At 39.6% G+C, this 24,043-nt stretch overlaps 1 protein-coding gene across 1 annotated transcript in view; it reads right to left on the bottom strand.

Moving 5' to 3' along the window:
* SMC2 (structural maintenance of chromosomes 2) overlaps positions 1–24,043 on the bottom strand; it is an 88,278-nt gene that overhangs the window by 2,673 nt on the left and 61,562 nt on the right. The window contains exons 19-21 of the mRNA XM_083131395.1: positions 20,481–20,681; positions 18,607–18,822; positions 1,233–1,442 (exon numbers count right to left, since the gene is read on the bottom strand). Of these exons, the coding sequence (XP_082987521.1) occupies positions 1,233–1,442; positions 18,607–18,822; positions 20,481–20,681 (627 nt within the window). The remainder of the gene's footprint in view (positions 1–1,232; positions 1,443–18,606; positions 18,823–20,480; positions 20,682–24,043) is intronic.

The raw sequence follows: 24,043 nt of genomic DNA, 5'->3' as shown, positions 1-24,043 counted from the left end.
CCTGTTGGAATTTATCTGTGTATAACATGTACAGTCACTGACTCTTCTCGGTCATGATTTTATTGACTTTCAATGGGATTGTTGCAACACATAAGCATCCGTGACTGTACAATGGTATTTTTGGAAAAATTGTGTCTTATACACGCACAAATACAGTACTTGCAATTTACAACATAATCATAGATTTCTTAAGCTGTAAATTCCAGAACACAGAAATGAATTACAGATTTTGAACAATGCTCTTCTAAACCATGTAGAATTTGCAAAAAATACCTAGGTCGATTTGAAGATTGTCTAGGCAACGATCATCAAAAAGTGAAGTAGAAATTTGTGTACTTTGTCTATCTCACCTCTTAAGACTGAAGTGTAGAGTGGCTAGCCACGTGAGGTTGTGTTGTTGTATGTGTAGCTTGAAATAGTTCTGGGAAACCAGAACGAAACGTCGCAGATAAAATTAAATAAAAACCACTAAAAATAACTGCGTTAGATTATTTTGCATGTACCTAAAATACTGTGACAAAGGTTCAGATGAAACTAGGGCTGAGCCAATACTCATGCTAATGTACCGGTATCAGCAGGTATTGGCTGGAATTTATTTGCTCATCGTTTTCTGGCACTTTGGTCTTTCATGGGCTCCGCAAAAATACCACGCGACACTTTCACGAAGTCTCATTATCTTGAATTTTGAAAAAATTCAAAGATTTTTCTTATTTCGCACCAGTTCCATGTGAAAACATATAATTTAATATTCCGATGTAATTCTAGAATATTTTAATGCAAAATCCTTGGTAAATTAATGCATATAAGTACAGTAGAATACTCGCACACAAATAGTAATCAATATTTTGAGCAACTTTTAATTATTACAATATTCAAGCATTGGTACAGTGAAACCCCGATTTTACATTCATTGATCTTACATTTTCCCGCATTATATAGTCAAGCTTGACGGTCCCAACGTACAAAATGTTAAGAAATTTTCCTCGATTTTACATTTTCCTGCATTTTAAGTTTTTTCAGCTTAGTCCCCTGAGAAACGTAAAATCGAGGTTGCACTGTATTGATATTGGTGGGAATCAGTGTCAGTATCACTTCAGCCCTAGATAAAACACAGTGTTTACATAAAATTATTATATTATTCTCAAAATATTTGCAATTTTCATCAGTAAAGGCAGGCACGTCTGCATAACTCAATTATACTCAACCGTGAGGTTATTAGTATGGCAACTAACCTGCGAGCGTTTGAAGTGAGTTTTAAGCATATTGCCGATGTTCTGAGTATGTGACAGATCCAAGGCTGAGTCCACCTCATCCAGGATGTAGATAGGAGCTGGTTTAAATAGCAACATAGCTAGAATTAAGGAGAGAGCAACTAAGGACCTCTGTCCTCCACTCAGTTCTCCTAAACTTTCTTTCCAGACGCCTCCGAAACCAACTTTCACCTGTAAAAAAGAAAATTATTACTGCTTTCCATTCACATCACTGTATTCCACAACGCATGCATTAGATTATTTTAAAATGTGTGATGTTCAGTAAAGTAAAGTGCTCCCCTGTGCTTTGCACCATGCCATGAAGGCATATAGGGGGGGTGGGGTTAGGGCCCCACACTTTCTTGATCTCGGCTGAGCTGGAGGTGATGTGATCAGCACCATGTACCTGATTGCCTTTACCCCCCAGAGTTTCCTCCACGTACCCACTTTATACGACGCTGGGTGGGTGCCGGAGGTGCTTGAACAGGTTGAAAAAGTCCTCGTTCTCCCCTCCCAAGGATCGAACCTGGGTCTCTCGCATGGTAGTCAGATGCCCTAACGACTGAGCTACCGTGCTGTGTGATGTTCAGAGAGAGTATTATTAAGAAAATGTGAGTCTGTTACAAAGGTTATTGCAGAATCCTGGGATATTTCAGATAATCTAATTTGCACAAGCAGTTTTTCCCTCACCATTCAATCAAGTATAAATAATATTATAAAGTCTTGCCTTGAAAATTTTTCACAGAACTTGTGCAAAATAAAAAGAAACCTTTAGAAGAGGATGCAGCCTCCAGGACAAGACTTTTCAAGCATCAAACAAGCATCTTTCAAACTTTCTCAATGTATTGAAAAAATTGTAGTTCGACAACTAATTGTTGTGGAGAGCATTTATAATTTATTTTTTTCAGCATTTTCGAATATGGCTTTTAGTGGAGGTGAAATTTATAAATTTGTACCTCCCCATAATAAAAATTAAAGGTTAAAGAAAAAAGAAAAAATGTAGTATGTGGCAATAGTACATTTCTAGAACCATGCAAAGTTTCATTGAAAATATGCTGATACTTCTTGGGGGAAAAAATAACAACGTATAAGAGCAACAGTGTTGCAAGCTTATGGAAACAATTTATGGAATTTCATTGTAGTGTTGGTCCTATGAACGTTGAATGTACCAAATTTAGAGAGAAGCATGGCAAAAGAACACTCTTAGAGGATATGTAATGCCGTTCTCTCAATTTTGAAAAGAATGTTAATAATTGCTGCCATGTGGTGCTAGGAAGCCAGTTTTTCAGCTGTCCACAACAAGTTTCCATGTATGAGAAGCAGACTTTCCATTCAGCAACTCAAGGTTAAACAGATTTAAAAAATGGATGAACAAATATGACATTTTTGCTGATATGAATATGGTAAAGGTACCCATTTTACCAATAATCTAGAGATCCAACATACAGTCGCTACAATGGAAATATTTACAATTGAACACAATTGAAATCTTTACATTTTTATCACGTGCGCCAACTGTGCCATTGTTATACTCCGAAATAAACAAAGTGGGAGGGGTTTATAATCTTGTGATTGTTCAGTCAACAACAGCCGACAGTATTGTGGTTATGCTTTGCTAACAGTCTTTACAAGGGAACCAGAGAAAAAGAAGAGTCCCAGTTGTGGTATCCAGTGCAAACAATTTTTCCGTGTTACAGAAGTGTGCAGTTTCGTCATTTCGTTGTTTCTGCCTAAGAGGACAATGGGGAGGAAGAAGTTGACAATGGAAGAGAAGACTCGTGCCTTGACTTTGTTTCAACAAGATATGTCTGTGATTCGTGTTGCAGCTGATTTGCAAGTTTCAAGACAGGCTATTTATGACCTTAAAAAAGCAGCTGCATGTCTACTACTTGGCATGGTAACACCTAAACAGAAAGTAGGCTCTGGGAGTACCAGAAAAACGTCGCCACGAGCCGACAAGATTTTGAAATGTGAAGTTATACCAAATCCATCAATTATGGCCACACAGTTGAAGCAGCATCCAGATCTGCTAAGTGATGTATCGATCCGCACCATACAACATCGACTACAGAGAGACCTTCACTTACCAGCTCGTCGTGCTGCCAAGAAACCGCTTGTAACCTCAACTATGAAGTTGAAAAGGCTAAATTTTGCAGAAAATATCAACACTGGACATCAGAAGACTGGCAAAACGTAATGTTTTCTGACGAAAGCAGGTTTACACTTGTTACATCAGTATTAAAAATTGTGAGAAGACCGAAAAATGTGTCACAGTATGATCCGAGGTACACTATTAAAAATCCGGCTAGTGTGATGGTATGTGGTGCATTCAGTGGTATTTATGGTAGAGGGGGACTATATTTTCTCCCCAAGAACGTAACCATGACAGGGGACCAATACATTAAAGTATTGGAAGAACACATGTTGACATTCTGGACAATTCATGAATGTCGGTACTTTATGCATGATAGTGCACCAGCTCACAGGAAGAAATCGGTTAAAAAGTGGTTGATTGACAATAAAATACCAGTTCTTGAATGGCCTGGTAACTCACCCGACTTAAACCCAATTGAGAATGAATGGAATCAATTAAAAAAGAGGTTCAAGAAAAACAACAATCTACCATCGCAGAGTTGCAAGAGCTGCTGAAGAAGTTGTGGGTGACAATGGACAAAACTTATTTTGAAATTTGGCAGATTCAATGCCCAGAAGATTACTATAAGTTGTACATGCTTGTGGAAATATGGCAAAATACAGGGTGATTCTTTATGTAGTTTACAACTTCAACAAATTATAATTATTTATTGGAACCACATACAGACTTGGTTTATATGTCATTATGCAGCAAAACACTTCAAGTTTTGACTCACGTAGCGTTTAGTTGCGGACTTGATCACATGCAGCGCCACCGGTCTATCGTTGAAAATGGCAACTTTCACTGGTGCGGAAAGAGCTAAGTGCGTGTTCAAGGAATTCCCTTACCTCTGTCAGTTAGTGCGGCGGAGTGCCAACTTGTTGCCACCATATGCGCCCATCATGGTCATCTTCATCCAACTGTGGAAGAAGGAAGTTCTGGAGCATATCCAGATAGACTTTGTCGGTGATTGTGCTCTCAGCAAAGAAGAATCTCCAGATTACACTCCACTCGACTTTTTTTTGTAGGGTTTTGTGAAAGATAGGGTGTACACCCCTCTCCTACCTCATAATCTTCATGAACTTCAAGATCGCATCACAACAGCCATCGCTAATGTTACCCCTGAAATGCTGGTTAATTTTTGGCAGGAAATTGACTTTCGTTGGGATGTGTCCAGGATGACCAACGGTGCACACATTGAACCATAACAGATTTCTAATAAAAAAACTTGAAGTGGTTTGCTGCATATACACCTTCATGGCATGGTGCTATGCACAGGGGAGCACTTTACCTTTACCTTTTTAGTGGTTTGCTGCATAATGACATATAAACCAAGTCTGTGTGTGGTTCCAATAAATAATTATAAATTATTGAAGTTGTAAACTACATAAATAATCACCCTGTATTGATAGTAAAAAATTGTGAAATTTTGAAAGCTATAAAACAAAGAAGAATCAGACTTTCCTTGTTTTTGCTGCTTTTTTTACTTATGTAAAGATTTTCATTGTGGCCACTGTAAACTTGAAACTATTTGTTAAAAAACTTGAAAGGGTTCATTCACCTCCTTAATGTTTGTAACCAGGTGGCTGCAGACACGTGAATAAAAGTTGAATGACATACTGTTCCACAAAACTAACATTGTAGGTTTGTTATAGAGGTAAGGGAAAATGTTATAGGGCATATGACGATGACAGCCACCATCATGAATTCAGCTTCAAAATTTTCAATGGGAAGTGGGTGATGTCAAATATCAAATCAGGCTAGAATTTCACGAGAAATGTGATGGTGAAGTTTTTTTTAGACAACCAGTAAAAAGTTATGACTGAATTCTTGTACCAATTTGCTCCTTTTCGGAGTGTCAGAAAAAAGCATTAAAATGCCTTTAGCGCATCGGTAACACATCGAGATCAAAGTGAGGTGTAGGGAGAGACGTTTGCATGCCATTAGACACAATTATAATCTGAAACATCCACGAAGAGCTGTGCATTACGAATGGTTGTCTCGAGCAATTGCAGTGTATGTCTAAATATTCAACTTCTCTTGCAATGCATTCACCTCGAAATACACATTTATTAAGGAGATGAATGAATATTTCAGGTTCTTCAAGTACCATTTATAATTTTATATCGGATCGGTAGAAAATCGGTTATCGGTAAATTTTATATCGGTACTTTATCGGTATCCCCCAAAATTTCATATTGGCCCATCCCTAGGCATATTCCCCATTTTGACCCTACAAACCCCCTTTACAAAATTCAGTTACAACAGTGTATAGACTATTCATGTAGTAGCATAAAATTCAATGTAACATCAGTTCCAAAACTCAAATTTGTTCAAATAAAAATATGTAAAATGATATAAAAAGATTATGCGCATGTATGTACATAATAATTATGTGAATGTTAGCATGCAATGCCAATTGGACATTATCCGCTGGCTAGCACTTTTAACTATAATTCTAACAATACATTTCAAGAGAGCACCTCTTCTCTCTTCTTCAGGTGATCAAATTTATTTTTGTTGGTGGTGGGGATCGAACCTACGACTTTTTATTCTTCGTGACCCTCACCGCCAGGTATGTGGCAGTCTTGGTCAAGGATTTAAGCAAGGTACCATAGAATCAAAGTTATAGTAGTAGTTGTGGTTGTAAAGATATCGCAATATTACACTTCTCTTCACTGTACTGTAACACACTCATCACAAACTTGCATATACACACAAATTTCAAAACTGAATACCACTCTGGCGGGCAAAACTATATAATATCTACATTGTATGAGGGGAAGACGATAATAGGGAGGGTATGGATACAGGAAATGGTATCTTGGCTCTGTGTAGTCCGTTAAAATAAGAGCATGTCTGTGTTTGTTCCTTAATGGGCAATGGAAGAAGAGATGATTTGGCATTTGTTTGTCTGCTCCACAATCACAGGCAGGGGAGGGATTTTGATGCAGCCTTGCTAGGTGTGACAGACCTGTGATTTTACTACAAATTCAGTGTGCTACCGTGTTCCCGGAATTCTATACTATTTTTTTTGCTCCATTTAGAAATAGTAGCATAAGTGAAGCAACAAGTAGAATGTGTTTCTTGAATACAAGGAACATGAAATGAAACTTATCGACATATTTCTGTCTTGACAGGTACCCTGTTATATGTAAAACAGACACACCTATACAATGGCTGCTTTTCACTTATGACAATTTTCGAAAATGCAACAACAAAAAATTATCTTGTTTTATGACCAGCTATCACAAAATTAAAGAAAACTATATTTTGAAAACATTTCTACTTATTGAAGGACTAGTTGGATTTTTACTTACAAATCATAGAAGCCCGAAGTCCAAATTTCCAAATTGTTACCATGGCAACGAATCAACAAACTCAGATTATTGATGCTTGCCATGGCAATATATCAACAATCTCTCGGTATACAAAGGGCAAAATTTTTATCACAAAGCAGCAACTCATATAAAACAAACATACGACAATTGGCTTAATGGAACACAAGTCAGTATGGACCGTATTCGGGATGGATGACCGTCACAATATCAGATTCAATATACAACAAATAAATTGAGTAAACCACTTAGGAAAAGGACAGAAGAAATACGCTAAGGATAAATATATGCAATAGAATAGAAATGATCAGGTCTAGCTACTTAAACTATTTCAAGTATAATACAACGCCTACAATGTAATACAATATTAAATGCCCTATTACCGCGGCAGTAGTGTGAAAGCGGAAAATATCAAAACAAAGCAAACCAAGACAGGGGAAAAAATGGCCAGAAGTAATAGAACTATGAGGCAGGGCAACAAATGTTGCCGAAACTTGAAAAAAAATGCAAAACTGGCATGATCATACCTGTCCTGTCCTGTGTGGAAGACATATTGGGTTTTAACTCATACCTTTCCTACTCCTTGTCCTGCTAACAGAGTTTTAACTTGGTACAATTTAAAGTCCCGGCTCTTTAACAACAGTTACTCAGCTAGTAGTACCTATATTATAGGTATACAACCCTTCCACCAATTATAATTAAAAAATGTTCAAAATAAGATAGAAAAGAAATGTATCCATACAATGGCATGCGATCCGCGTTGCGAGAGAGACAAAAGACAGACGATATATTCGGGAGTCGAATGGCTTCGTCTACGCGGCTGGTCCAGGGATACGTGCCTCCAGGTTACGTTGCCGAACAATAGAATAGGTTAACCTAACCTACTCACCCACTTTGGGCTTGATTGAACCTATGAAACTACTCTGCTGTGCAACCTGGACGCACCCATCCCCGTGCAGCTCTACGCTGTCCTCCAGTGACCATTAACATGGAGGATGTCCCCAGTAGACCAGCATCCATTCCGAGGAATGATTGCTGGTTTATCATAGGGACTTTCAGCCTAGTTATTCCGGAGCGAGAGGTACGCTTCCCGGACTTACCCGCCCAAATATGAATTGATAAATCAAGATGTTGGAAAGACACATTTAATATTCCGAGTAATATCCCTTTTAACTATATACAAGCACTGCACAAACTTATAAGATTATTTTTTATACTTGGAACCAACAAAATGGGTAACAAAAGCATTGTACTTACAGATTCTGCATTCACCTTATCACACCTGGGCCTTGTTGCACACACTTGTCACTCCAACTATAAATGGGGAGATTTTCTGTGAATTTACACTAAAAATATAGCGGTATCTTAAGACATATGGGTATTGTCTTGCAAATGAACTGTTTCAGGGAGCTATATCACAAAGGATGTGCCGATTAATTATGGATGTCTTTGGATACAAAGCATCATGGTTTCCTGAAGGCTCATTGTCCTCACCATGTGGTTTTGAGAATTTCAGATTTTCATGGATATTGGTTCCATGCACTTCAAGTGCTGTAATTCGTCCATATTATACACTACAGGACTATTCCCAAGCACTTATTAGATATTTCACACAATGGTGACTCCATTGTCCTCTCTCCACTGGCCTACTCTGGCCCAAAACTTGGAGCGATGTTAACTGTACCAACTGTTAGCAAGAAGTGAAATCAAGATGGCTTCCTCTCATGTTAAAAGCTATCTCAGACTCATTGTCTGGTAGCCACGCCCATGAGGCCATCTGATTGGTTCACAACACCTTGGGTTACTTGCCTTTATCAAGTACCTTGAGAAGCCCAATAGATGGCAGTCTAGTCAGGGCTAGTTCCACTGACTCTCACCAGATGGCTCTGGTGCTGTGAGACCGATTGTCTTTTGTCCAAAAACATCGATTTTTTGATGTTTTTGTGGTTTATTTGTACTAATAATTGTGACTTGCAGTTATTTTCAGGGAAAGCAAGTTAATTTGTGCTTGCACAAATATTATCCTGAAAATATCTGTATTAATAAAAAAAATTGCATGAAAAGTAACATGTGCTCTCTGAATTCTATCTATCAACAAAAGGTTTTTTTTTTTTTGATAACCAATGAATTTTGGTCTGGGGCTTATTATTTACTTAATATTTTGATGTTTTATCATACTTTTACTAATTAGGCCTAATTTCTGTTAATCTTAACCTATCTGGGAATGTCTATTCCTATTAATTCTACCTGAATTGAATTGGCCTTGTACTTTGGTTGGAGTGGAGTGCTGCCTGTATGTATTGGGGATGTATACCCAACCTTTGGTTGGTTATACATATCCCGGGCCCTCGGGAAAAGAAAAAGGATACGTGAAGCGGATCATTTTTCTTTACCCTTTACTACACTATACCCAAATACATACACAAAAATATTTATATACACACTGAATCGTTATGACCACGCTGGTCCGAAAAGAACATATACATGAAAGAAAAATAAATTTGCAATTATTCTTGCCCGTGACTTGGATAAATGATTGAGATATTGTTCTGTTCGATATATATCGAACGATTTCCTAGATGATATATACATGGTTAATATAACACACACTTAAAAGTTTTCAATAAATGATTTTAGTTATCCATGTTATGTCTGCTTTTTGTCGCACTGAATACAGTTTTTGTATTCTAACTGAATTGCTTAGTAGTTTTTAGGTACGTATCTAATGTATCTGCCCCTCATTCACTTGAGGGTGCAGTACCTTCAAAAAATGTTCACCATACACCTTGGTATGTTGTCCACATTTGATCACTTCACAATTGTTCTTCAATATCTCCTTAGGTGGAGATCCCTGTCGCCTGGCTTTGTGCACTTTGCGTTGCCATCAAAAGTTTTTGTTGCTCGCTTGGCCGAGCAATGCTTCGACCTGGCTGCCCATTGGGATTGTGTACAATCTGTGGAATGCACTCATTTTGTGAAGTCTGTAGGATTGTCATGGTGGTTCGTTTCTGGATGTCAATGTTCGATTACGAACCCCTGACACACTCCCTGCTTCCCCATATTGCTGGAACGCTGAAAAGATTGTCTCTAGTTCCTGGTATAATATGCTTGGGGGTCTGCTGCTGCCTATGACACCATGCACTTTTGTGTGTTTGCTCCGGGGTTTTGTGGTGACACTGAGGGGGAGTTGGAGTGATGTACTCACTGGCCCCACTTCACACGCAGGCTTTGACCTTACCCTTGTTGGTTTTGGGTTGTTCCTCATAAACAACCCTATATGTTTGGGGGTGCTTGCATATTTCTATTACCGCTAACCCTGGTTTGGTCGAACCTAACCCATCGGTAGTGCAAATACCCAATGATTGCTAAACAATATTTTGCTTGATTGGTAGTGAGTGATCTAGCATAGATTTGTACTCATAGGGAAATAAATCTCTATATGACGGTTGGACTCACTTTTGTGTCCAACAAAGAAATGGTCTTGGTAGACAATAATGAAATTACCCTCTATACCACAATGAAATTGCCTTTGCATATAATACTGAAATAATTCTTTTGTATACAACAATGAAATAGGCTTTTGTATACAACAACGAAATAATTCTTTTGTATACAACAATGAAATAGGCTTTTGTATAAAACAACGAAATAATACTTTTGTACACAACAATGAAATAGGCTTTTGTATACAACAATGAAATTGACTTTTGCATACAATGATAAAATAATCCCTTACACGATCTTGACATAAATTTTTCTACCCTATGTACAAATGGGTGAATGTCACAGACCAGACAGAACCTCATCCACAAAACCTCTGACCTTTAACATATATTAATACTAGTGTTCAAAAAATGTGTAGCTTTTTCTCCTCATCTTGTACCTGTTGTACACTCCTATCCGTGCGTCTTACCCTGGATGCGCTAGAGGGATACCAATACCTCTTATGCGACTAATACTATAGCGCAGGAGCCGTACCGTCGCGTACTTCTCTCCTAGGTCCTACTGATATCGGGTTTAGGAAGAAACGTAGAGCTGACGAGCAGACATCTACAGTTTCCATGGGGAAGTATCACAAGGGTACGAGGGTGGAGCCATTTGTGCGCAGTTACTCGTCTTACCAACAGACTAAGCAAGTCGTAGGGAAACGGCTGCACCCCGTCGGGATTGAGGTTGAGTCCTCGTTGAATTCAGAGGCCCCTTGGCTTGAATTAACTTCTTTGAGGTACTCTCTATGCTAGCACCGGATGTAGTAGTCTGAGCTTCTCAATGTAATGACTATACACCTTATAGCTACACCTCCACAACTTCATGTTATTCACATGTTGGTTGGGTAGGCTCTTACCGCTAACACAATGAACAAGATTAAATATGTTATTCGTCACCTGATCACTACAAACTAATGGACCGAAGAAGGTGTGGAACAATTTGTGGGTCTGTCCCTCTAGAGCTTTGCTTTGGAGATGGGATTTAAGAAAAACTAAATCATACAGTTTGATCACAGTCCTGTTTTGCTGTGATTTATTTACCTTATTGTTGGCTTTGTTTCGCCTTTCGTCCGTCCGGGATACAGCCATGAACAATTGCTGATCCCATTCGGTTTGTTCACCTGTGGGAATATGAAAGTGTTCCATAACGGAGTTCCTGAGTGAATTGTTTGGCCCTAACTGGGGATCATTGTCTACTATGATTCTTTGGGGAAGTGAAAAATGTACAAAACATATATCAATGAGTTTCCTCACTAGTAAATTCCATGCTTACTAACCGAGTAGGAATTGTTACACCCTGGCCACCATCACCCCCAGCGAGAATAGCACAGGCTAGTTTCCCGAGGGTTGCTCATAGGGTAGGATGGCATTCATCTCGCTCTGTTGAGATTCCATTTGTCTACCCTTGGGTGTGTGACCTGGTTTGGTGAACCATTTTACCTCATCGAGTGCATTGAGTATGGTATCCATACCTCGTGGGCTGAAGTGAACCAGGTCGGGTCTCATGTTTTGACAGTAACCCATGGTTTCTTCGAACAGCGACATGTTCATTTCTTGGCCCTTGTGCACAAATTTCGATGAGGAATCCAGAACCCTTACATTGCTATTATCATCAAGGGATAATATTTTTGCAATTAGTGAGTCATACATGGCCCAGAACCTGTGTCGGTTCTCATTGGCTAACCTGGGAACTGGTGGAGGAGTCAGAACAATGACCGTCTGAGCACCTTTCCTCTTTAGGGTGTAAATGATATCCTGGAGGTTCCGGAACACCTGGTTGGTGTCCTTCCCTCGGAGCATATCATTTGTGGATACCATTAATAACACATTTTTATGAACACACTTTTCCCTTCTCAAAGCACTGAGCAACTGCGCTGAGGTTTGTCCAGATATGCAAAGTCCGATGTGGTAATTACCATCACTGTCTCTTTGGACAGGATACCCGAATTTTCTTTGCGCAAGACGTGACAACATTGAGTCACCTACTGCCTGATATTGATTTATCAGTGGAGTGTGCTTGCATGAATCTGAACATTGTGGGATAGGTTTAGGTTTGGCATCGCCCTTCCCCACGTCAGGACGTTGCCTACCTAGTTTCCCTGGTTGTGCACATTTGGATGCACCTCAGCGAGATGCTCGGAAGAGCCGTGTGAGCTGGCGGAACTCTTACGCTGGGATGTTCCACCCTTTCTCCGGTCTACCTTTCTGTTCGGGTACTCCTTAGGCCAGGAGCCCCTCGCAGATTTGCACATGTGAGCATCCTCCTTTTTGGATGAACCGCTCGCTTCACCCTGACCACGACTCACATAGGTCCGGTTAATGCGAGTCGTGGTTTTCCCATAATTGGGTCGTGCTGGCCTTGCAACTTCCCTCTCAGGATATTGTGGCACTTGCACACTCTCATACCGAAGTATGGAGTTGGCCACCTCCTGAAGAGAGATGAAGGGAGCCAGGATTAACTGGTCCTTCAAGCTGCACGGCAGCTGTTGCACAACGTGGGTGAAAACCTGGTTGTCGGCGATTTCTGGCAACGCAAGCCTAATCATTTTGACTTGGCGCCAGAAATATTTGTGCACTGATCTGTGCTGGGATGGGTTGTACCTTTCGTTGAGGGCCTTCGCAAGGGAAGAAGCTCTCCACCCATCTCCTTGGAAATATGAGAGGAACTGCCTTTTGAAATCTGAGTAGGACTTGAACTTTCGTTCGTTCCTCTCGTACCACTGCCCTGCCTCGTCCCGTAGACAGAACGAGATTATTTGGAGGGCATCCGCCAAATCTACCTCCAGGAGAGTGAGATCTCTCTCAAACTCCTGCACAAAATCGGAGGCCAGCCTGTTCCCCTGCCCGTTAAAGGTTGGGAGCTGTTTGAGATCAGCAAACCTAACCCTAGGTTTGCTCTTGTTCCTCCTCCGGTTCTTCCTCTTCCTCTGGCTGCGGACTTCGGCGTCCGAGCTTTCGGAATTGGATTCCGGGGAGTTACCAAGTGGGTGGTACTTGTTAGGGGGAGACACATAGCCACTACTCTGGTCAGAGCTTTCGTAACCCTTAGGTCGTCGTTTGGCTTGGTACAAGGCCTGGTGGACAGACACATTCCGTGCAGGTGAGACGGGCTTGGTAGCTGACATCAGCGGAAGGGCGGACTGAGTAATTCGTCTCTCCATCCCTTCCAGGCAAGCAAGAATCCTCATCAGGCTTGCATTGTCAGACCCTTGTTCTGCTGGCAGCTGCTCCTCACCAACCCTTTGTTGTGAGGAGGTGCGCTGCTCAGTGACTTGGCCCTCGGAAATGCATACATGCGAGCTGCGGCCTTCCGCCTGGCAGTTCGGCATTTCCTTCCTCACTTGCTCGAGAACCCTGTTCTCGATCGTGACCATGTGGTCACTGCAAGTGAGCTCTCTGCATATATTTTCTAGGGCATCTAACCTCCCTAGAATCTGAGCTGTGGTGGTCTGATTGTCACCGCCTTGCACTTCGCCAACGAGTTCCCTCAGTTGCGAAATCTGGCCTGACACTTGCGTAAAATCCCTTTCTAACCTAGACTCTAAGTCATTACATTGGATCTCTATTTGGTTAATTCTATTGGTGTTGGACGCTACTTGCTTTGTTAACAATTCTGAGGTCTTCGTGGTGGCATTGTGGATGGAGTCCAGTCTGGCCTGGAATTCCGTCCTTACGGCTTCAAGTTTCCTATTTACTTCCGCCGATGCCTTGGCAAATTCCCTACCCTGAGCATCAATTTTCTGACCCTGCGCTTCAAGTTTCTGACCCTGCGCATCAAGTTTCTGACCCTGTGCATCGAGTTTCTGACCCTGTGCCTCAAGTTTCGCATCAAGTTTCTGACCCTGTGCCTCAAGTTTCTGACTAACCTTTTCAGAGACTTTCGCTTGCTCCTGGAGCATTGCCACAATGAGGTCAAGTTGGGGGTTACTACTGGTACTTGCACTACCGTTGGGTTGGAACCCACGACCTGCTGGCCGTTCCAGCGACCTTGATCTGGTATTCATATTTGGGGAGTGCCGGTATTGAGTCTCATAATCTTGCGATCCGCGTTGCGAGAGAGACAAAAGACAGACGATATATTCGGGAGTCGAATGGCTTCGTCTACGCGGCTGGTCCAGGGATACGTGCCTCCAGGTTACGTTGCCGAACAATAGAATAGGTTAACCTAACCTACTCACCCACTTTGGGCTTGATTGAACCTATGAAACTACTCTGCTGTGCAACCTGGACGCACCCATCCCCGTGCAGCTCTACGCTGTCCTCCAGTGACCATTAACATGGAGGATGTCCCCAGTAGACCAGCATCCATTCCGAGGAATGATTGCTGGTTTATCATAGGGACTTTCAGCCTAGTTATTCCGGAGCGAGAGGTACGCTTCCCGGACTTACCCGCCCAAATATGAATTGATAAATCAAGATGTTGGAAAGACACATTTAATATTCCGAGTAATATCACTTTTAACTATATACAAGCACTGCACAAACTTATAAGATTATTTTTACACTTGGAACCAACAAAATGGGTAACAAAAGCATTGTACTTACAGATTCTGCATTCACCTTATCACACCTGGGCCTTGTTGCACACACTTGTCACTCCAACTATAAATGGGGAGATTTTCTGTGAATTTACACTAAAAATATAGCGGTATCTTAAGACATATGGGTATTGTCTTGCAAATGAACTGTTTCAGGGAGCTATATCACAAAGGATGTGCCGATTAATTATGGATGTCTTTGGATACAAAGCATCATGGTTTCCTGAAGGCTCATTGTCCTCACCATGTGGTTTTGAGAATTTCAGAATTTTCATGGATATTGGTTCCATGCACTTTAAGGCACTTCAAGTGCTGTAATTCGTCCATATTATACACTACAGGACTATTCCCAAGCACTTATTAGATATTTCACACAATGGTGACTCCATTGTCCTCTCTCCACTGGCCTACTCTGGCCCAAAACTTGGAGCGATGTTAACTGTACCAACTGTTAGCAAGAAGTGAAATCAAGATGGCTTCCTCTCATGTTAAAAGCTATCTCAGACTCATTGTCTGGTAGCCACGCCCATGAGGCCATCTGATTGGTTCACAGCACCTTGGGTTACTTGCCTTTATCAAGTACCTTGAGAAGCCCAATAGATGGCAGTCTAGTCAGGGCTAGTTCCACTGACTCTCACCAGATGGCTCTGGTGCTGTGAGACCGATTGTCTTTTGTCCAAAAACATCGATTTTTTGATGTTTTTGTGGTTTATTTGTACTAATAATTGTGACTTGCAGTTATTTTCAGGGAAAGCAAGTTAATTTGTGCTTGCACAAATATTATCCTGAAAATATCTGTATTAATAAAAAAAATTGCATGAAAAGTAACATGTGCTCTCTGAATTCTATCTATCAACAAAAGGTTTTTTTTTTTTTGATAACCAATGAATTTTGGTCTGGGGCTTATTATTTACTTAATATTTTGATGTTTTATCATACTTTTACTAATTAGGCCTAATTTCTGTTAATCTTAACCTATCTGGGAATGTCTATTCCTATTAATTCTACCTGAATTGAATTGGCCTTGTACTTTGGTTGGAGTGGAGTGCTGCCTGTATGTATTGGGGATGTATACCCAACCTTTGGTTGGTTATAGGCATGGCATATTCAAGTTTCAGTGCAATTCTTTCAATGTAATTTTTTATTTATGAAGTAAAAATATTTCTTGTATGAAGCAAGTATGATAAATCATAACAACATGAAAGAAACAACAATACAATAGAATGGGACAGTATTAACTTTTCTCCCTAGATCCTAAAGTCATCAGTGTGGCAAAATTTCAATTTGAGATTTGGAAGGCAGGGATATTACTTTTCTTTAGATTAATAGTACATATGGCAACACTACTTCAAGCTACAGTCAGTGACCATGTGCCAAGTGCTTTGGAGGAATCTTGTTTCACTGATGGGATTACAAATACATTTCTTCTGAAACCAATGCCAGTGTATTAATTTGTTGTCATTTCCATGGACTACATATGATTCAGCAGACTAATAATAAAAATTAGAATTAACTTATTGAATGATTTGAAATCGGAAGCCCAAAACTGGAGTTGATTCAACTCAACATGATAAAGATAAATTCAAAGATGGCTGGTTTGTTATTAGCATAGACTCAATTAGCCATTACTAGAGGCATGCATATTTCGTTTTTCACGAAATGTGAAATAACACATTGCAATGTTAATTTTTCATGTTTCTGAAAGGTGTGAGGTGCATTTTCCTACCCTGTTTTGTCACGAAATTATGCGAAATGAACTGCAAAATGCAAAATAGACTCTTAACAGAAAATTTATTAATTCTGCTGCAAATATTTGAGAAGCAAAAATGGATCCCTTTATACAGGAATAAACTTAATATTCTGGTAAGAACATAAATGTGCTATTAGAAGGGATATGTTTATTTTTTATAGTAAGAGCAAGTTTTAAATCAAATTTCGGATTATATTCACAATTTTAAAACCAAAATGTAATTTTATATACCGCTTTTGATCCTATTTTTTGCAACTATAACACTGAAATTTTATTTTATTTACTGCTTTTGAACCGGAAATGGACTTTGTACCGAAATTTCATTTCTTTATTTACCAAAAATGTGTGCCTCTAGTCATTAGCATGGACAAAATGCCATTAACATGGATAAAATTCACTTAGCATGAAGAATTACATTTTCAATAATTAAATAAAAAGTTGTTGGTGAAAATTCAGTTCTGCCTATGTAACATCAAAATATTACACATCTAGTACAAAGAAAAACATTTCATAACTTTTCGATCTTCATTATTTTTTTCTTTGTCAAAAGTGTATTTTAATTGTAGAATCGCCCACCTAACCAGAACCTTTCGTTTAGATATCACCAGCGTACATTAGAAATTTAGATGATTGCTAGTTTTCACTCAACCACCTGATTAGCCAGCTAATTAACGTCTTGATTTAAAGGAATATCAACGTTAATAGGAGAAACTTTGTTACACCAACGTTCGGTATAATGTACGAAGGCCTATAATCAAAATGCATATCCTTGTTTTAAGAGCAATATTCTGTGACTGGTGACATCAGACAGTTGTTATCCTATGTAAGGTGGAGATAATGATTAAACTAGAGATTACTAAAAGAAAAATAGAATCTAAAAAACTTTCAACAATTGATTAAATCCGTTCAGGAATAGAACAGATAAATTCAGACTTGTACTAAATTCTGGCAATGGACCAAGTGTTATCTTTAGCCTCCACACCAGTTCGATAAATAAAAATACCAGTACCTGCAGGGTCCAGAGGAGCTGTACATGGGTGTGTGGCAGTCTACTGCAACACTCTTAAAAACTTGCATCCTGCGTTTCACAATAAGTGACATGGCATGCCACAACACAAGATCTCATCATGATACAGTGTACCCCTCCTCCTCCCACTGCGTCTTCCATCCCTGTGGCACTGATCTCTTGTTTCCTGGTGGACTGTCCTTTGTTTCTTGTTGAGTTAGGTGTCAGACGTTGCAACAGGTCATTGCTAGTGGAGCGGTGTCATAGAATGGCCGGTTCCAGTGTGCCCGAGTGAATTTCATGAAGATTGGTTTATTTTACTTAGCTTTTTGTGACACTTTTTGCTAATTTGCAAAGATGGGGATGAGTGATGGTATAATGAAATTGATGAATGGACACTCACAAACATCCATGTCAAGGCCGGGATTTGAACCCAGGACCCCTGGCATTGTAGTGTGATGTGCTAACCACTCCACCACGGGGGCCGTCATATTTCAAGAGGAAAATAAGAAAGGAACAGGATAGAGAAGATGGAAGAAGCATTAATAACAGTTTGTTCTGGAACCAGCAACCTGCTTATCAAACAGAAACAGACACCATACAAAGTCGTGAACTGTCCAGAAGAGAGTTTTGAAGATGAGAGTATTGTGAGTATTATATTAGGTATAATCATGTAGCTACGAGGAAAAAGAACAAAAATGTTCAATAGTCTGTTGTTGATTCAGAGTTAGTTTCAGATTCCTCAGGTGCCATGTTGTGCACATGTTGAAAGTTATTAAACCTCATTTGTGTTTTATGTACAGGATGTATTTTATTGCGTCTATCGATGTTTTCACCTAAGGATTCTTAATCACACTCGGAATGTTTCAGAGAGCAATGTATCAAGTTTATACGAGTAACCTCCATGTATGGAACGGAAAGCATGGTTGCTCAGGTGGAACAGATGAATGAACACATTCAGCAATTTCCAGTGCAACACTTCAAAACAAGACAACCGTTCACTAAAATAGTAGTATATACACCACGATTCCTGCAGCTACTCAGATTTTTGCAATCTGGGAACATCCTAGCATGGCCTATGAAACATAATGTGAAAACAAACCTCTAATCCATCCAAGACATCTTGGCCCTCAGGAGGTTGAAGACGTGTCTGGGCTCCAGGAAGAAGTGAGCTAAAAATAGACCCAAAATCTTTGTTCACTTGTTCCCAAGCTTGACGAAGTGCTTCCTTCTTTTTCTCATCTAATTCTCTTATTACAGCTTCAATCTTGCTTTTGTCATTTTCTACAATCCGCTTCTTTCGAAGAAGGTCATTGTACTGAAAATATCAAAAGAGAATATACATCATCTATACCATAAGTGTATAATTGCTGTTTTCAACATTAAAATTTGCAAATTTGTAATATTAAAAATTAGAGAACAACATGTCTTAAGTAAAGAAAAGTCCTTTTCATACAACATGTACAGCCACAGGCAAAAAAAAAGGGACACCTAGATCCTGAAATGTTTGCTAGCCCACATGGCGTTTTGTGTGTTGCCTAACTCGACGGCAATGTTAAAAGGTCGTTACAAAGCATTCACTTTACACTCAAGTGAGAAACCTAATATGCAGGGTTTCAAACATCTCGCAATAGTCGTAAAATATACTTGCACCAGGATTTTTACATTTCTACATATTTTTAATACTCTTATTTGCAACTTTGTGCCGTAATCCCCAGAAATTAATTAATGAAAAAATTTAGGATAAATATTTGTCCAAAATGTCAATTTCAGGAGAGAGAAAGAAATTACCATAGGATCGAAATTGGAAGTTTGTGAGTGACATGGAGAACTTTATGGGTTTTGGGAATATCTATTTCATGACATGGTTGTTAAAGGTCCAGGAATTTTTAATAAATTCAATTCCAGTCCAGGAGAGAAAATCAGGAAGCGCAAATGGGTTCTGAATCGTAAATTCACTTTTTATCTGTAGAGTATTTCAATTCGTTCCAGGAACCTATTTTCAGGATCATTTTCTCCGGTTGACTTTAAATACGATCCAGGAACCTCTTTTGCGGATCTTCCCAGCCTTGGAAGCCTCTCATTAGCTAGCTGAAGTCACACATGACTTTTCCTTGTCTGTGGAGGTTCCAATCCCTTCCACCAGATGGCAGAGTTATCAGGTGGTTGAAAAATGTAAACAAAGTTGTTTTTTTTTTCACCTTTTCTGGCTTATTTATGCCAGATAATTAAAAATGAGTTTACTTTCCATAAATTAGGCATTATTTTACCTACGCACAAGTGTTATCTTTTATATTTAATAAAAAATCAGGAATTTAGCAAATATATGATTTGGAGCACATGGTTTTTTGTATTCAAGATGGCTACTGTCTGCCTGAAAATTGTTACTTTTTAATAAATAAATCATTTCTATCCATCCCATGGGTGTAGCAATCGTTTGTAAGCATTACCCATGATGCTAATTGGGGGAAAGTATAAACCTTTTGGAAATAGCTCTCACAAGCCTTTTCTGATATTAACCTAATGGCCCTTGCACTTAGGTTGGGTTTGTGGGTATGTGTGTGTGGGCATGTACGCCCAATCCTTGATTGGTCATAGCAGGTTACATGTTAAGTAGCTGAGAGTGGCGAAACTGGTGCTTTTCATTTCACTAACAATGACATGCTTTTCAGTATGGACCAATGAAATTCCTGTTCCGCACCCCCTCCCAATTAGAAATGTTTGAAATTGTTCTTACTAGCTAAGAAATGTAATCCTAAGTTGTTTCCCACCAGTTAAGTTGCACCGGGGAGAGTATATTTTTATACACCCTAGACTAAGGAAAATATCCGTGACCCCATTTGAGTATGAATTGATATTGCACTCACTAAACCACACAGTGCCACCATCCTCATTGGAACTTGCTGCATTGTTGCTTGGCAAGCTCCTATTGCTTTTGCTCTGCCGAACTCTCCACCACCAGAATTGTGACTGTACCTGTTCTTCTGCCTTCCCAAGCAGATTCATGGCTCGTGTATTGACACTTCGGCTCAATTTATCTCGAAGTTCCTGCAACTTCTGCATGCGTTTTCCTGCTTCCTGAGGGTCTGTGTCTTTGAAATCATAAGCAGTGTTTGGCCGACCAAAGTACTGACGATCATCTGCGATCCACTCATACTTCTCAAGTAACTGTGCAACCTGCAAAGAAACAAATGCTAGAAATTCTCTTCAACTGGATTTATAGAATCTTTTTATAAAGTCATTAAAGTAATCAGTTGAAATAAAGCAAATTCTGCAATATCAAACTTTCCTTCAGCAATAAAATTTTGATTACAGCCTTCTACAACAGTTGATATACATAGGGTTCCACTCATTCTGCTGGGGGAAAAAAACCGTCCAACTTTTGCAGGTACAGTGCAAGAATAATTTTATATTTTTGAGGGAATCAAGGTGAAGAAACCTAAAACTAGTACACATGCAATATCCAGAAAAAAATAAATATAACAATGTTCTATTGAGACCATGAAGAATGTATAATGCAAGAAAAAGTAAAATTCGGGAACGTAATACAGGAAAACCTCGTTAATACGATATTGGTTATTACGAAGTACCCTTTAATCCGAAGTTCTTCCCATTCCCCAGCCGATAAGATAGGATATATAATGTATTTCAGTACGGATAAATCGAAATACGGATAATTTTTATACGAAGTTGTTTACAAGACCCTTCCGCAAAACTGGTTTCGCTTAATTCGAAAACACCTGCGTAAGTCGACAAGAGAAGATCGAATGTGGAAAGAGCTTGGACGTTATTTTAACTTGACCTTGACATGTTTCCTTGTCCTATAACTAGGGGCATGCATATTTCGTTTTTGACAAAAAAACGAAATTTGAAAAAACACATTGTAGTGTTAATTTTTCATGTTTTTGAAAGGTGTGAGGTGCATTTTGTGACCATATTTTGTCACGAAATGAACTGTAAAAAGCGAAATGAACTCTTAAACACGAAATTCAGGGTTTATTCACCGACGCGACACCTTCTGAGGTCTGAATTATCCTGAGTGTTATGCAATTCCCGGAAAATTGATTAATTCTGCTGTTAATATTGGAGAAGCAAAAAGGGACTCCTTTACACAGAAATAAACTTAATACTCTGATAATGTGCTATTAGAAGTGAAATGTTAATTCTGTGGAATAAGTGTAGTTTTTAAATCAAATTTAGGATTATTTTCACAATTTTAAAACCAATATGTCCTTTTATATACCACTTTTCATCCATTTTTTCACCGCTATAACACCGATATTTTATTTTATTTACCGCTTTTGAACCCGAAATTGACTCCGTTTTTGTACCGAAATTTTGCTTTTTTATTTACCAAAAATATGTGCCTCTACCTATAACGCGTTTGTTAGAACCTGTCCCGTTTCCCGCGCTAGGGAGCGCTCGACAGTTTCGGTGCCAATGAGAAATGAGGAGAAAATCCTCTGCTGGACAGCGAGGAGCGAATGGAAGCCAGAAGAGAGGCGCTTACATAGACGCTGTTGCCACGTTGCGTATTTTAATTGGCTGCCTGGCTTTGACTTTCTCCAGCACCGAGAAAAGCTAGCCATCAGCTAGCGTGGGAACCGGGACAGGTTGTAACAAACGCGGTTATAAGAGCTGCTGACAACTCGAGGGAAGCAGCCCGAAATGCTCGCTGAACATTGACATTCTTTGTCAATGTGCATAGGAGGTCAAGCTCTTTCCCCGTTCTTTGTCAATGTGCATAGGAGGTCAAGCTCTTTCCCCGCTGAATGCGCCACCTTGGAAATATTCACCAGTGCCAGATGAGAAATGCGAGATAAGATCACACGAATGTTCCAAAATACAAGACACGTGGTGCCTGGAAGTCTCACCAATCTGTCTAGCTCTGAGCTCCAGATACAGCAATTTCCCATGAGCGAGCAACTTTTGGCCTGGTAGCAGACAACTTCCGGTAACCACTTTCATTAAAAGCATGTTCTTTGTGCCCTGTAGAACTTCATAAAAATGGGAAACTGTTACAGATAATCAAAGCCGCATAGGCCAACTAAAGATCGTCAACCCACTTAATGCGTTGTCATCTAGGTTTCCTGCAAAAGTTGACATCGATCTTACGTACATTGCAACTCCAGTTTCCCGCTTCATACGTTTCCCAACTGCCGGTCATAAAATTTGCCAAAACAGTGTTTTGTTGTCTGAGTGACTTCTCCCCTTTATCTATCAGCAAGCAGGGGGGGGGGGGGTCCGTTGCTAATTGTTTCGGCCACGATATTCTTGCTCGTGTGCGCACACCGGCTCCTTTGGCATCTAAAAAAAAGCAAACAGTTCTGAAAACCTTCTTTAAAACGAACAAAAACCGTAAAAGTAAAATAAAAGTGACCCCCTTCCTTCTCCTACAACAGCTCATTATCCGCCACTGGTGCGCATGGTAATGTGATTTTTCACACTGCTGATAAAAGTTCAGTCTTCGACAACTGCGTTATCTTTAAAATGCCGATGATTTCCCTTCTGCCACCTGCTGCTCCAACTTCCAGCCGGTCTCATTGTGTTTACGCTGCAGCTGGCGCCAGTGTTTAGTCTAGCGTCTGGAAACCTCTGGCTTGCTGATAACTGCAATGACTCACCCAGTGGGAAGGAATAAGCTTCATTGTTTTGAATCTCGTAAAGCCATATAATCCCTGCTTTTCTTCAGCTCACAAAGCCATATAATCACCGCTTTTCTTCAGAACCATTAGCGTGCTGCTGTTAAAAAAAAACGAAAAAACCTCAATGCTCAATGTAGGAATACGAGAGGAAAAGTTTTGGCGGAGCGAGTGTTTGACCTCCAGAATACTCCTGAAACCTACAATGAATTGTCGATTAATCTGAAAATACGCAAGTTTCGTAAAACTTGTTTTTAGTTCATTTTATACTGCTGAACTAAGCGGGACTAAATATACAGTTTAAAGTGGGATCCAAACCAGAGTGATTATCGAGTGCGGCACTGTTTAATGTGTCCTAGGATACACATTGGGTGCAAACATCGCAAGTTGTGTGTTTACTTTTTCAGAGTCGATTACAATGCAAGTTGAGGAAGAGTTTGGACTGCTCCCTGAAAAAGGGAAGGGGGGCGAATATGAAGTTAACTGAAGCAAAGAATACGTGACTTTTTTTTAGGATGTGTTTTAGACAGCCGTACCAGAATTAAATTTACAGGCCCGATTTTTTTGTTTTGTTTTTTGCCAGGGAAAGGTTGTGTTCTCTCCCAAGAGAATCTTCTCTTACCAGTTAATCCTGTAACGGATAATGTTCTAGTACATAAAATCCAATATTCATTCTGTTCGATTATCTCCCGTCTCTTGCTCGCGTGTGACTACTGTCAAGATTCACTTCTTGCAATAAACGAGATTGTTTTCTTTTCTTTTCCGTAGGTCTCCATGCAAACGGGTTTCTTATGAACTAAAATTGTAAGAATTTCGTGGAAGAGCAACAACTTTGCACAATTAAAAGAAAATACCATTTTTTATAAGACTTTTTGCCACAACATGCATCCGTGCATA

This window comes from Lepisma saccharinum, chromosome 1 (genome assembly GCF_977018435.1).
Source record: "Lepisma saccharinum chromosome 1, izLepSacc3.1, whole genome shotgun sequence".
Lineage (NCBI taxonomy): Eukaryota > Metazoa > Arthropoda > Insecta > Zygentoma > Lepismatidae > Lepisma > Lepisma saccharinum.
This window is presented reverse-complemented; position numbering and strand designations above follow the sequence as displayed.